The sequence below is a fragment of the Magnolia sinica genome, chromosome 15, assembly GCF_029962835.1.
Source record: "Magnolia sinica isolate HGM2019 chromosome 15, MsV1, whole genome shotgun sequence".
Classification (NCBI taxonomy): domain Eukaryota; kingdom Viridiplantae; phylum Streptophyta; class Magnoliopsida; order Magnoliales; family Magnoliaceae; genus Magnolia; species Magnolia sinica.
In genome coordinates, this window is record NC_080587.1 from 50,913,374 (window position 1) to 50,927,130 (window position 13,757).

Here is a 13,757-nt window from a genome sequence, read left to right on the forward strand (position 1 = left end):
ATGCATGGCCCAATCAATTTCGATCATGGCTTGGACTCAAGTCATTTTAGCCCTACCTGGCCCAACCTAACCCGATTCATATCTGTCTTTGCTCCTACAAATGTCATTCTGTTCCTCGATTGAGCAACCCATCCATTATTGAATGAATAATTTTGAATCATTTAAGGGTTTTTTACATGTGTTGCCCATTTGATCAACAGATAGATTAGGAACATTTAGGTGAAAAATAAGGATTTTAACAATTCCAGGCCAAGCTGGGTCTGCCAAACATTTTTTCGAGCTCAGGGTTGAGCCAGCTGAGCTAGGCCTATGCCAGACATGGGCTGAGATTGAAAAGTAGGGTCTCAAGTATCCTCAAGGGCTGGGTTCAGCCTACCCCGAGCAATTGCCACCCCTTGTGTATTTAGGCGAGAAAGGGCTGTGGAAGTCGTTAAAAAGAAAATCATTATTAAGAGATTAAAAATAACCACTTTCTGAGGGTTTACTAAAGTGGGGTAGATGATCATCTTTCTTATTCTTTATAATGCATTCAATATGATCCTAACGATTAACAGTCAATGAGGGAAAAGAGAATCCAACACGGTAATGTAAGAAACATACTAACTTCATATTACTAAAACCAAAACGCATAACATGCTATAATAAACGAAGTTCACATGGCCAGCATGCCATGGAAACGAGCAAAACAGAACAAGAAAGATAAAACCCTAACAAAGAAGAAAATCAAAACTACCAAACAGAAACCCTAATCAGAAATGTGCCTTGCTGCAATGCCATCCATTATCTTCGTAACAACATCCTTTGAATCCCTAAGCAACTTAATGCCCTTGTTCAGCCGCTCACATTTCTGAGTAGTAGATGGCAATTCTTCCAACATCCTTTCGATCCCACAAGTGTGTGACCCCATCAATTCATTAACAATCTCCTCTTCCATTTCCCTTTCAACCAATTTCTTAACACTAAAGAGAAGACGAAGAGCCAAACTGTCTACCAACCTCAGCAACACAAGCCTCCAATATGCAGTCAATCTCATTTTCATGTCGAATGCTTGCTCAAGCATCGACAGTGAGTGTTGCCTCAAATGGCCAACCTCAACTTCACCGAAGTCCTGAAACATGATTTTTGTCCCCATATTAGGGTCCTGTATTACCTCAATAAATGTCTTTCGATTCTCCATTAAACTGCTCCATGTCTTCACATAATCAGAGTTTGAGGTGTAATCAGCAATCTTCTCCATTTCAATAATCTCCTTAACATGCTTAACGGACCTATCCCTCATCTTGTCAATTAGATTATGGACTGCCCTTTTGGTCATTGACTGCAGCTGCGGGTACTCCTCCGAGTGCTCTGAAACGATGCGAATGACAACTTCCTCGATGTAGGTTAAGATACTTTGAATAAAATCCAATGGACCAAGGGCAATTCGATTCACCTTCCGTTGCAATAATGCGACGAAAGCTGTCCGCTGAAGGAAATTAGGAAGCCCAATCCATTTCGACTCCTCCAAAACCCCAATTTCCAACATTAAGAAAGCACAGGATGATGTCGAATAATTATCAGAAGACTTAGATTGTAAGTCTTTATAGAACCCATCCAGCATTTCCGCCATCCGAGCAGTGCAATGCATTTTCACATCGTCGGGGAAATCTTCAAATTCAACACGTAAAAGCACCTTCTTAAGTGATTCTTTCGCAGCACCAACAACGCGCATGAAAGCTTGCGTTGCCTCAGCAACATTTGTAAGATTCTGCGGCATGTTATTCAAATCAGTGACATGCTTGTTGAGCTTGTCATTGATTTTCTTAACGATATCTGGTAAGCATTGGGATAGGCTATTTGCTTGAATCTGAAACAGCTTTTGAGCAAGAACTGGTATTCCAACAATCGATTTATCAATTTTGGAGAGAAGAGGATGAGATTTGAATAATGTTGCCTCCTCGATCCTTGCTTCTTCATAAGTTTCATCTCCAATTCGATTCCTCACGCAAACATAACCAAGGCCAATGTTCACATCATCAGCAGTTACCTTCTCTAGCAAACCTTCAGGAGCCTTATCAGCTTTTGTAACAACAGCCAATGTTCGCTCCCCAGTCTTATCAACATGTTGAGACATCCGAATTGATTCACATGTTGGAAAATCAACGGTTGCCGATAAAACATTGAGAATAATGCTCTCCTTTGGTTTGATGTAGTCCATAATGATATTGGATATCTGCTCATAGATATCCTCAGGTTGGCCGTGGACTGGAACACGTGTTATTCCAGGAAGATCGACAATGGTAAGATCAGGAACGCCTTTTTTCTTCACTACAAGAGTGAGAGGAATGTTGGAGATGCCCTTTCCATTGCCTGCAATCTCATCTGTGGCCATGCTGATAGAATCTGAGATTTGATTTTCTGATGTCAGGACTATCTTTCCTTGATACTCCAGGTGCATTTGTGGTTTGTCGGTAGGGACGTTTTGCAAGCACATGATGAGTGGGACACGAGTACAGATGCCTTGTCCACGGGGAAGGCTGATACCAGCAAGTGACTCGATTACACTTGATTTGCCACTTGATTGGTCTCCAACTACGACTATGGTAGGAAGTTCAATGCCTTCTTCCATCACATTCAAGTGTCGGAGACGATCAACAGCATCAAGGAGAGGGCGGATGCGATCATTATAGGAAGAGACCAGAGGGGGAAGTACTGGTTTCTCGGGGTGATCTTTCATAGCCATTTTCTCTTGGAGAGAAGTAGATGAACTAGGAAGAGAGTTCATATTATGTTTTCAACTGAGAAAGGAAGAGATGGTGCATGAAAGGTTGAATACCTTCAAGTTTCGGAGACTATCAACAGCATCAAGTAGGGGGCGGATGCGATCATTGTAGGAAGATGCTAGAGTGGGAAGTACTGGTTTCTCGTGGTTATCTATTTCAGGGCTTTCTAGACCAAATCTGGCCACCGAGAGAGAGAGACGGTGGGGGTAGGTAGAGTGCATGAAAGGTGGGTCTTACTCTTGCTCGGGTGGTAGACTCTCAGGAGTCTCAACACCCGGTCCAGGGTTCCAGTACCCATAGGTGGTGAAATTCCACTAGCGTGAGTGTGTGGGGTGTGTGTAAAAAAAAAAAAAAAGGGTGCATGAAAGGTTGGATATCTGGTAGTACTTATAAGGCCGTTGGATGGGAGTAAATAGAGCAAGTAAATGGAGGTAAATAATAGGTGTATTTGGATTGAAGTAAACGATTTTAAATAAAATGAAATGGGCGTGCAAAAGAAATCCTCTTTGTAGGAGAGGATTTAGAAGTAAAAGGGGTAAAATGTCATTTTGATGTTGCATAAGGTAATCCTGAACGTCCAACTCGCTGGTATAAATGTGGATAGAGCATGAAAAAAAAAAAAAAACACAGCGAACAAACGATAGTAACTATGGAATATTTCGCTTGAAAATTGGACCGCTCACTGTTATACTTTTATTAACCATTTATTTGATTAACATCAATTGGATGGTCAGGGTTGCTTCATCACTAAGATTTTTCATGACTTGGATGGTCCTGATAGACGACCGTGAATGACCGATGTGAGGAGGATGAGCCACCACCGTTTTCAAATCGGCAGGGAATTATATAATGGGAAATGCATAGAGCTATGCGGGATCCAACCCAATCAAACTGGTCAAATCCGATCCGACCCAAATCGAAGGCTAGGATTGGGTCGGATTGAGTAGGCCCACTCAGATCCAACCGCACAACAAGTCGAGTTCAGGTTAGTAGCCAATCCGAACTGATCCGCACAACGTTCAATCAACATTGTTTCCTGGAATGTTATCCACTTGAGATTGAGATATACCTCGTTTTTGGTTTAATAGCATAAAATGATCTAGAAAAATAGATGGATAACATGGATGAAATAATACATCATGATGGGGTCCACAGAGCACCGACCACCAGCCATTGGCTAATGGCAGGGAGAGTAGCCAATCCATCTTATCAGATCATGGCTCGAGGTGCATCGAGCACTGAGCTTTAACACAAGAAAAGAAATAAGGAAATCGGATTGCGTACTGTACACACTTATCCTACTGAGTAAACTCAGTTGGGCCGACTGTGAATGTACTTGGTTTATCCACACTGCCCATTCGTTTTTCAATCTCATTTTAGGCGTTGAGACAAAAATTGAAGCTTATCCAAAGCTCAAGTGGACCATATGACAGGAAACTGTGGAAATAATGATTTCCACCGTTGAAACCTTGCTAGGCCCCACAATGATGTTTATTTGTCATATAAAATGTTCATGAGATCAAAAAAACATGGATGAAGGGAAAAACAAATATAATCTTGATCCAAAACTTTCTGTGCCCCCAAGAATATTTCAACGGTAGACATTCAATTCACATTGTTGCCTGTGGTGTGGTCCATTTTAGACTTGTATATGCTTTGTTTTTGAACTAAGGCCTTAAAATTATTTGGTAAAGCGGATGGGAGGACTTGATAAAATACATAAATCATGGTGGACCCCACAGAGTTTACTCACTATGCTTAGTGTACTGAGTTACTCAGTACGCAATCTGCTTTAGAAAGAAGATAAAGGAAGTGGATTGGCAGGTGTGCCACACACTAGGCCAGCTGGTGTATTGACATCAGAAGTTCTGTGGGTCCCATCATGAGGTATGTGTTATATCCAACCGTCCATCTATTTGGTGGGCTCGTCTTAAGGCTTAAGACGAAAAGTAAGACAGATCTAAAGATCAAGTGGACCACACTGCAAAAAGCAGTGGGGGATTGAACGTCTACCATTGAAACTCTTTTAGGGGTCACAGAAGTTTCGGATCAATATGAAATTTCTTTTTCCTCTTCATCCATGTAGTTGTGACCTTATTAACAAATTGGATGGAAAATAAACATTATGGTGGGCCCTATGAATTTTTTAACATTGAAAATCATATTTTTAAAAAAATTTCAAAAAATAAAATTAAATTAAAATAGAAGATTGGATCCGAATCGTACCCAACCGATCCGACTCGGTTTCCCTGACCGAGTCGGACTCAGTTTGAGTCAGGCTAGCAGTGCAACGAATCGAATCGAGTCAGATGACCCAGACTCGGTCCCGGATTGGATCGAGTTCGAGTGAGTTCATTGAAAATTTCAAATCGAGTTGAGTTGGACCAATCTGGTCCAACTGATGTTGAGACTCACATATTGCATAATTTCTCCCATTTATATCTTGGTTTTATGAACATGAATCAGCTTAATATTCTATTTTACTCATGAATGTGTTGAAAGGTGAATTTAAGTGCTTTAATTAAAAAACGGTGTTAAACGCATGAATTTGATGCTCAAGAATCATCCAGGCAAGGAATGGATTTTAGGAAACCAAGATTGAAAATTTTACATGCCAATGATCCAAGAAAACCAAGTGAGGAATGAAGAGAATCGAAGATTTGAAGTGAAGAATCCTTAAATCATTTTGAAAAAGTGTATTCTAAAACTCTAAAGTATATTTTGAGAAATTGAGCAGCATAAAATCTATTTTAAACAAATTGTACAGTGAGAAGTGTTCACTCCCCAAGTATAGGGTTATGATGTAGTAATAAACTCGGTAAGACCGAGGTCGAATCCACAGGGACTGATACCTGTACGTTATCTGAAATCAAGTAGAACTAGAACTAGACTAAGATGTGATCTAACCATATAATTATCTAAAACTTTAAGGAATTCAGAGGAAGGAAACTAGGGATTCAGAGGATCCACTTGTAGAGATCAGGGAGATCTTATGCCTGCTTCGAAAATCATGGAAATCAACTAGACTTCCTTTGATATAGTTTTCAAGAGATGAAAGGTATATGAATTAGAATGGATTCCATCACCAAACCATGCCCAGGAGACAAAGTAAACAACAGAATTAAACTAATTACCAACCAACCAACAATGTATGAATATCAGAAAGGGTACTGTCATCCTACCATGCCCATGGAACAATGATGAACAATAGGGCTTCCTGACTTCATAAACATAAAAATGGGACAGAAATATTCAAAGCCATTGCAAACCCATTGTAATTTCAGTCACAACAGACCATTAAAGACTAAGAAAAATATTCCTTTAATAATCAACTAAATCAAATTTAGTTTATGAATTTTAAAGGCTCAAAGTAGAATCTCCCATCTCGCTACAGGCTTCACCTCTTAGCCCTAGCTAAGAGGTTTAGCCACCCATGAATGGGCTAAGCTCCATTTAAAAAGAAGAATAAGAAGAAGAAGAGGAAGAACCAGGTCAGCCTCTGCTCGCGCCCCGCCCTACTCCTTCCATGTTTTTCTTTTCTTTTCTTCTGTCTTTTTTTAATCCTTTCTCCCACGTGCCAGCAGCTCTCTCTCCAGCCACGTCCAGCAGCCAAAAAAACTCCCCTGTTCCCGTGCTCTCTCTCTCCAGCCGTGTCCAGCAGAAAGCCAAGCTCCCTGTCTTCTCGTTTCTTCACTCCTCTTTCCACCCTCCTCCTCACGCTGATCTCCCTTATAGGCTGGTGCGTAGGGGCGTGGAGAGGTTGAGTCCGAGAAGGACTAGGCTGCGGAAGTTTTATTTACGCAAGGTGGGTGCGTAGGTCTTTTTGCACCCAAGAAAACAGAAGAAAAAACTTCCATTTCCATCACATATTTTCCAAATAGATAACATCCCTTGGGAGATCTCTGGACGAGATACACGATGGATGGTTTGGATCTTACCTCTGATTAACCATAGTGGGCCAGAACCGCACGGAAATCCTGACTTTTTCGGACGCAAAACAGAGTAGCGTCATTGATGCTGTGACGATGGTGGGGCCCACTTCACTGTTTTTTTTGGAAAATCCAAGCCGTCCAGTGGATTTAGGACGAAAAACCGTTCGGGAATGACGAGATTGGATTGATTTCGGTGTGGTCCCACAAGATGGTTCAGTCCACCGTCCATCTTCTGTTCGGACGGCTGGATTGTGACCCTCAATATCTTCTGCGTTTATGCCACCTAGGCAAAGGTAAACCCCCTCCCTGAGCACCTTGGACGATCTAGATTCATGATATGCATGATGTGTGGGGCCCACAAGCAGAACCGACGGTCGAACAGCATTAACGCTGTTTGCGCTTTTGGAGAATTTGAATTCTGTCGGTCAGCAGGCGCTGATCGACTTTGAGTGCACTGGTGCACGGCTGGTGCACTTACAGACTGTACACATGCAATGCACATGGGGTCCATCGTGGTGTATGTACAAAATCTCCTCCGTCCATCTGGTTCTTCACATGATTTAAGGCGTCGAGACCGAAGATGAGGCGTATCAAGAGATCAGGTGGGTCCCAGATCAGTAAATTGTGAGCTGAAATGTCCGTTGGGCCCCTTGCACAGCGATCCAATGGATGAAATTTTACGTGTACGGTTCATTTATGGTCCTCAGGCCACGTATGAAGTTTCGACCAGAGTGGATGGTGGAAACCCTGTGATCTTGCATTCTGACTAACTTTCAGGCCACTTAAGCTTCAGTTTCTCAATTTTCTCGGATCTCTGGCATGTATATCCATCGATCTCGGTCCCCTGGAGTCCATTCCTTGCTCTGGTGACTTCAGAGCGTTAAATCCATGCTTTTAATACTCCTTTTCAATCAAAGCTCCTTATTACATCTTACAACAAAAACACGATTAAATTATAATATTAGGCATTATTGTGTACGTAAAATCAGGCAGTAATCGGGGTCTGATATACAATATTCGACCCTCAACACAACCCCCAACCAGCATCTTGCTAGTCCCGAGCAAGGTATGCGAAAAATAAGTTGAGAATTACAGGACAATTTCTACAAACTTAAGAGATTTATGAAAACAATTCAGATACTCGAATTCTAAGATTCATGAATGTTGGCATTACTTTCTCTTGAAATCAAGCTCACGGTAAACTTCATAATCAAGCTCAAATATTAATCCATTAATCAGAACGATTCTAAATATTGAGTTCCATGGGTGTATCGTGTAATCTCGGCTTAACATTATTAAAATTCACTTCTCTATTTCAGGATATCATTGGTAACCACAAGAGAATTCATGATAACCAACACCTAAACCAAAGCTTGATTCATTCTTCCAGCTTTTGATGATTTTCACACTATGTCCACTTTTTTAAAAGTACAGCCAAGGAGGAGAATCGAATCTATACCTATAGGGAGCAAACCTATGGTAAAGATCGGACGCCAAAAAGTTTATGAATGTCAACCTTGGGGAATCAAACCTTCACCTGTAGGGAGCAAACCTATGGTGAAAACCATTCACCCAATCTTTTCAATTTCTCAGGTTGGTTCCTTTCAAGCTTAGTGATCACCAAATTAATCCTTCAATATCGAATGAAACCTTAATGTGTAAGCGAGATGTGACATGTAAAATTATGATTCAATCAATGTTTAAAACTTCTAATCATGGATTAATAGTTCTAACTTAACTGTGAAATCTAACAAATAGTTGAATCCAAGAGTCATTAATTCCAACATCACTTATCTTGTAATTCTAAATCCAAGATGGCCGTCAAAATCGCTTCGAATTCATACGAAATTCTAAAAAAATTTAAAAATTTTCACAATTTCTGCTCAAGACTAAGAAAATACTGATTAGGAAACCTAATCTCCCACCCCCAACCTAAAATCTACATTGTCCTCAGTGTAAAAGAAATAAGTATGCAATGCATATGGGACAAAATAAGTAAATGAGAAGTGATGGGAAGATAATACCTAAACGAAAGAATCAAGAGGCTTTCCATAGATATTTACGTAAAAGGGGGTCAGTATAAGAGAGAAACCAACAAAAGTAAAGACAAAATCATACCTATACCACTTTCGCAGGTGCTCTCGATTGCATTTAGCATATGTAACAAGCCTTTAAACCCCTAGGTTGCCCCTAGTGGACGAGTTGTAGTCTCGTGAGGGTTTGTAGTAATGTTACCCACAAACATTGAACTAACTAATGAAATGAAGAGCTGGATTGCCTCCCAGGAGCGCTAAGTTTACCGTCTTTAGCCAGACAAATAAAGCAACTACCCTAGTCCTATTAAAGTGATAAACTTACCTGTACCTCCATCAGACTAGGAGATCAATCCTGGTAAACAGGAGCAGTCAGGGGCATGGACATGTCCTCTGAATCAAATTCCTCGACAAATGGTTTCAATCGATGTCTATTGACTTTAAACTCCTTGCCATTGTCGGGATCTCTTATCTCAACGGCCCCATGAGGAAAAGCAGTAACAACAATGTAAGGGCCGGTCCAACGAGATCGAAGCTTACCCGAAAAAAGATATAATCGAGAATTGTACAAAAGGACCTTCTGACCAGGCGTGAATGATTTTCGCAAAATATGTTGGTCATGAAATGCTTTCATCTTATCCTTGTAAATTCTCGAATTATCGTACGTATCATTCTGGATTTCCTCAAGTTCATTCAATTGAAGTTTGCGTAGCGAGCTAGCGTTGTCCAGATTGAAATTTAGATTTTTAATCACCCAGTACGCTTTATGTTCCAGCTCCATAGGCAAGTGACAAGCTTTCCCATAGACAAGTCTAAAGGGAGACATTCTAATAGGAGTTTTAAAGGCAGTACGGTATGCCCATAAGGCATCGGTCAATCGGATTGACCAATCCTTACGATCAGGGTTAACCGTTTTCTCCAAAATGTGTTTAATTTTCCTATTAGAAATCTCGACTTGCCCACTTGTCTGTGGGTGGTACGGGGTGCTCACCTTATGAGAGATACTGTATTTCTTCATTAAGCTCTCAAATGGTTTATTGCAAAAGTGTGAGCCCCCATCACTAATGATGGCTCGAGGCGTTCCGAATTGAGAAAGGATGTTTTCTTTTAGGAATTTAATGACCGTACGATGGTCATTAGTTCGACACGGAATCGCTTCAACCCATTTAGTGACATAGTCCACGGCGAGCAAAATATACAGATTTCCAAATGATTGGGGGAATGGTCCCATGAAATCGATGCCCCAGCAATCAAATGCTTCAATGATAAGGATAGGATTCAAAGGCATCATATTTCGACGGGACAATGCTCCCAATTTCTGGCAACGCTCACAAGCTTTGCAAAACTCATGAGTGTCCCTAAACATAGTGGGCCAGTAAAAACTACACTGCAGAATCTTGGTCGTGGTCTTTTTAGCAGAAAAGTGACCACCACAGGCCTGTGAGTGACAAAAGGAGATGATGCTTTGATGCTCATCGTCTGGTACACTTCTCCTTAGGATTTGATCTGGGCAATATTTAAATAAATAAGGATCATCCCAGAAAAAGTTGCGCACTTCGGTGAAGAATTTCTTCTTATCTTGCGCAGTCCATTGTGTCGGTATGGCACCTGTAGCAAGATAATTAGCTATATCAGGGAACTAAGGTGAATGGGAGACTCGGAACAGTTGTTCATCAAGGAACATGTCGTTGATATGGGTCGTCTCAAGGGGATCAGAGTTATTAAGGCGAGAAAGGTGATCGGCCACAACGTTTTCTACTCCCTTTTTATCTTTAATTTCCAAATCAAATTCTTGGAGTAGAAGAATCCATCGTATCAAGCGGGGCTTAGAATCATTCTTAGAAAGAAGATACTTCAGTGCCGCATGATCTGTATAGATAATGATCTTGGATCCGATCAAGTAGGACCTAAATTTGTCCAAGGCGAACACTACAGCTAAGAGTTCCTTTTCCGTAGTCGAGTAGTTCACCTGGGCAGAATTTAAAGTTCTACTTGCGTAATGAATGACGTAGGGCCTCTTATCTTTTCTCTGGCCTAGGACCGCCCCAAGAGCATAATCAGAAGCGTCGCACATAAGCTCAAAAGGAAGGCTCCAGTCGGGTGGCTGCATGATAGGTGCAGTGGTTAACGTGCCCTTAAGCTTGGTGAAAGCTTCCTGGCATTGCTCAGTCCACTCGTACGGAGCATCCTTTTGAAGAAGAGTGCATAAAGGACAAGAGAGGAGACTAAAGTCCTTTATGAATCTCCTGTAAAATCCTACGTGTCCTAAGAAGGATCGCACGTCTCTGATGTTCTTGGGTGGAGGTAGGTTAGAAATAAGATCGATTTTTGCCTTATCTACCTCGATTCCCTTGGACAAGATGATATGCCCAAGGACAATTTCCTTCTGAACCATGAAATGACACTTCTCTCAATTAAGTACCAAGTTCTTTTTTTCACATCTTTCAGCACACATTTAAGACTTTCCAAGCACTTGCTGAAAGATGGACCGTAAACAGAGAAATCATCCATGAAGACCTCTAGATATTGTCCCACCATATCAGAAAAGATACTAAGCATACATCGCTGAAAGGTGGCAGGGGCATTACATAGTCCGAATGGCATCCTTCGATAGGCAAAGGTGCCGTAGGGACATGTAAATGTGGTCTTTTCCTGGTCTTCAGGGGCTATCTCTATCTGGTTGTAGCCCAAATACCCGTCAAGGAAACTGTAATAGGAATGACCGGCTAACCTTTCCAGGATCTGATCAATGAATGGTAAAGGAAAGTGGTTTTTCCTCGTGACGGTATTCAACTTCCTGTAGTCAATGCACATTCTCCAACCAGTAGTGACTCTAGTTGGCACGAGTTCATTATTGGCATTGGCTACGATGGTGATTCCGGACTTCTTAGGGACCACTTGAGTTGGACTCACCCATTGACTATCGGATATAGGGTATATGATACCCACGTCTAATAGTTTAAGAACCTCGACCTTAACCACTTCCTTCATGTTTGGATTTAATCTACGTTGTGGTTGCCGAGCGGTTTTGCATTATCCTCAAGATATATGCGGTGAGTACAAATCGAGGGATCGATTTCCTTGAGGTCCGCTATCGTCCATCCCAGGGCTCCTTTATGCTCAATGAGAGTAGATATGAGCATACTCTCCTGTTCTTTCTCCAGGTGGGCAGAGATCACCATCGGGTATGTCTCATCTTGACCTAAATAGGCATATTTCAAATTAGAGGGCAAAGGTTTTAGGTCAAGCTTCGGCGGCTTGAGGTTAGACGGTAGAGGCACTACATCGGTTTGTGGCAATTCTTCAAATTGTAGCCTCCACCGGTTAACTTCAAGTACCAGTGTAGTATCAAGCAAGGCGGACATCTCCCTAATCATGTCATCATCAAAATCATGGGAGTGGGCCAGGCACGTCTCTAGAGAGTCAGAGGACAAGGTCAGAGGTGTCGTATCTTCTACGAAAGAGTCAATCATGTTAATGTCATGGAAATCGTCATCCTCCTCTAAGTTTCTGCCGTTATTGAAAAAGATGTTTGACTCCAATGTCATATTCCCAAAAGACATAGTCATGACACCATCCTGCAATTGATAATTGCATTTGAAGTGGCAAGGAATGGGCAGCCAAGAATGACGGGAATCTGAGTGCTTATGTTGTTGATGGGTTCGGTGTCCAGGATGATAAAATCTACAGGGTAGTAAAATCTATCAACTTGGACCAACACATCCTCAATTATCCCTCTTGGTACACGAACAGAGCGATCGGCAAGTTGTAGTGTGGTTAGGGTGGGTTTTCGCGTAGGGAATCAGATTGACGCTCACTCCTAAGTCAAGAAGTGCATGATTAATTCGATGGTCCCCGATTACACATGATATGGTTGGGCTACCGGGATCCTTGAATTTCTGTGGCACGTCTTGCTTTAGGATGGCACTCACTTTCTCGGTCAAGAAAATCTTCTTTTGAATACTCTGCCGTCGTTTGGTCGTGCATAAGTCTTTCAGAAATTTGGCATATGAGGGTATCTGTTTCACGACATCAAGTAGAGGAATGTTGACTTTCACTTGTTTCAACACCTCTAGGATATGCTGAGAGTTAGAGAGAGGTTTTGGTGAAACCAACCGTTAGAGGAATGGAGCAACTGGCTTCTCTAGAAGTTCCAGTTCTAATTTTTGTGGGGCATCACTAGCTCCATCATTGTTGTCCTCTTCTGGTTCTTGAGGCTTTTCGGGCCTAACCGGAAGAGTTTTATCAATGATCTTTCCACTCCTAAGAGTGGTGATGGATTTAGCATGCCCCATCTGATTTGAAGAACTGGGATCATTAATCTCGTACTGCGGTTTAGGATTGGGGAGAGGTTGTGCAGGAAGCATCCCCTTTTCTATAACCGTCATACGAGAATCTATCTTTTGCATAAAATCTGTAATTCCCCGCATAGCCTGAGCCAGCTCTTGTATGGAATTTTGAACCGGTTCCTCTTGAGGTTTCACTTGGTTTGGATTTTGATTGAAGAAACCTGGAGGAGTAGCCGTTTGTCCATTCCTCCAACTAAAGTTTGAATGATTTTTCCAACTAGGATTGTATGTATTGGAGTTAGGTCCAGTAAAAGGTCTTTGATAGTTGTTTACGGCATTAGCTTGTTCATTCAACACTCCTCGAAAGGCGGGTATTGTAGGACAATTTTCAGTTGTATGAATATTGTAATCACAGATGCCGCAAACAATTTCATTAACCTTATCCTTCTTTCCTTCCATGGCCTCAACTTTCCTTATATTGTAGTCACTTTACACTTGAGATCATCCTCTTCTTTCAAGAGATATAATCCACCTTTTTCCTTTAATTGAGTCGGCCTAGACGTGGTGTTTGATTTTGGGTAATAGTCCCAAGATTGTGTTTTTTCAGCCAGACTGTCGAGGTAGTCCCATACCTCATCGACATCTTTATTAATGAACTCTCCATTACACATTGTCTCGACCATTTGGCGCATGGAAGATGTCAGTGCATCGTAGAAAAAATTTGTAATGCGCCACGTTTCA

General features: G+C 41.5%; 1 protein-coding gene across 1 annotated transcript; it reads right to left on the bottom strand.

The window, feature by feature from the left end:
• Nucleotides 1–490: 490 nt before the first annotated feature.
• On the bottom strand, nt 491–2,954 carry LOC131227715 (dynamin-related protein 4C-like). The gene has a single exon (XM_058223518.1). The coding sequence runs from the start codon at nt 2,762–2,764 to the stop codon at nt 746–748; it is 2,019 nt and encodes a 672-aa protein (XP_058079501.1). The 5' UTR covers nt 2,765–2,954; the 3' UTR covers nt 491–745.
• Nucleotides 2,955–13,757: the final 10,803 nt, after the last annotated feature.

What these genes read in the sequence shown, in the direction of transcription:
- LOC131227715 (XM_058223518.1), bottom strand. Translation starts at nt 2,764, where the DNA reads ATGAACTCTCTTCCTAGTTCATCTACTTCTCTCCAAGAGAAAATGGCT.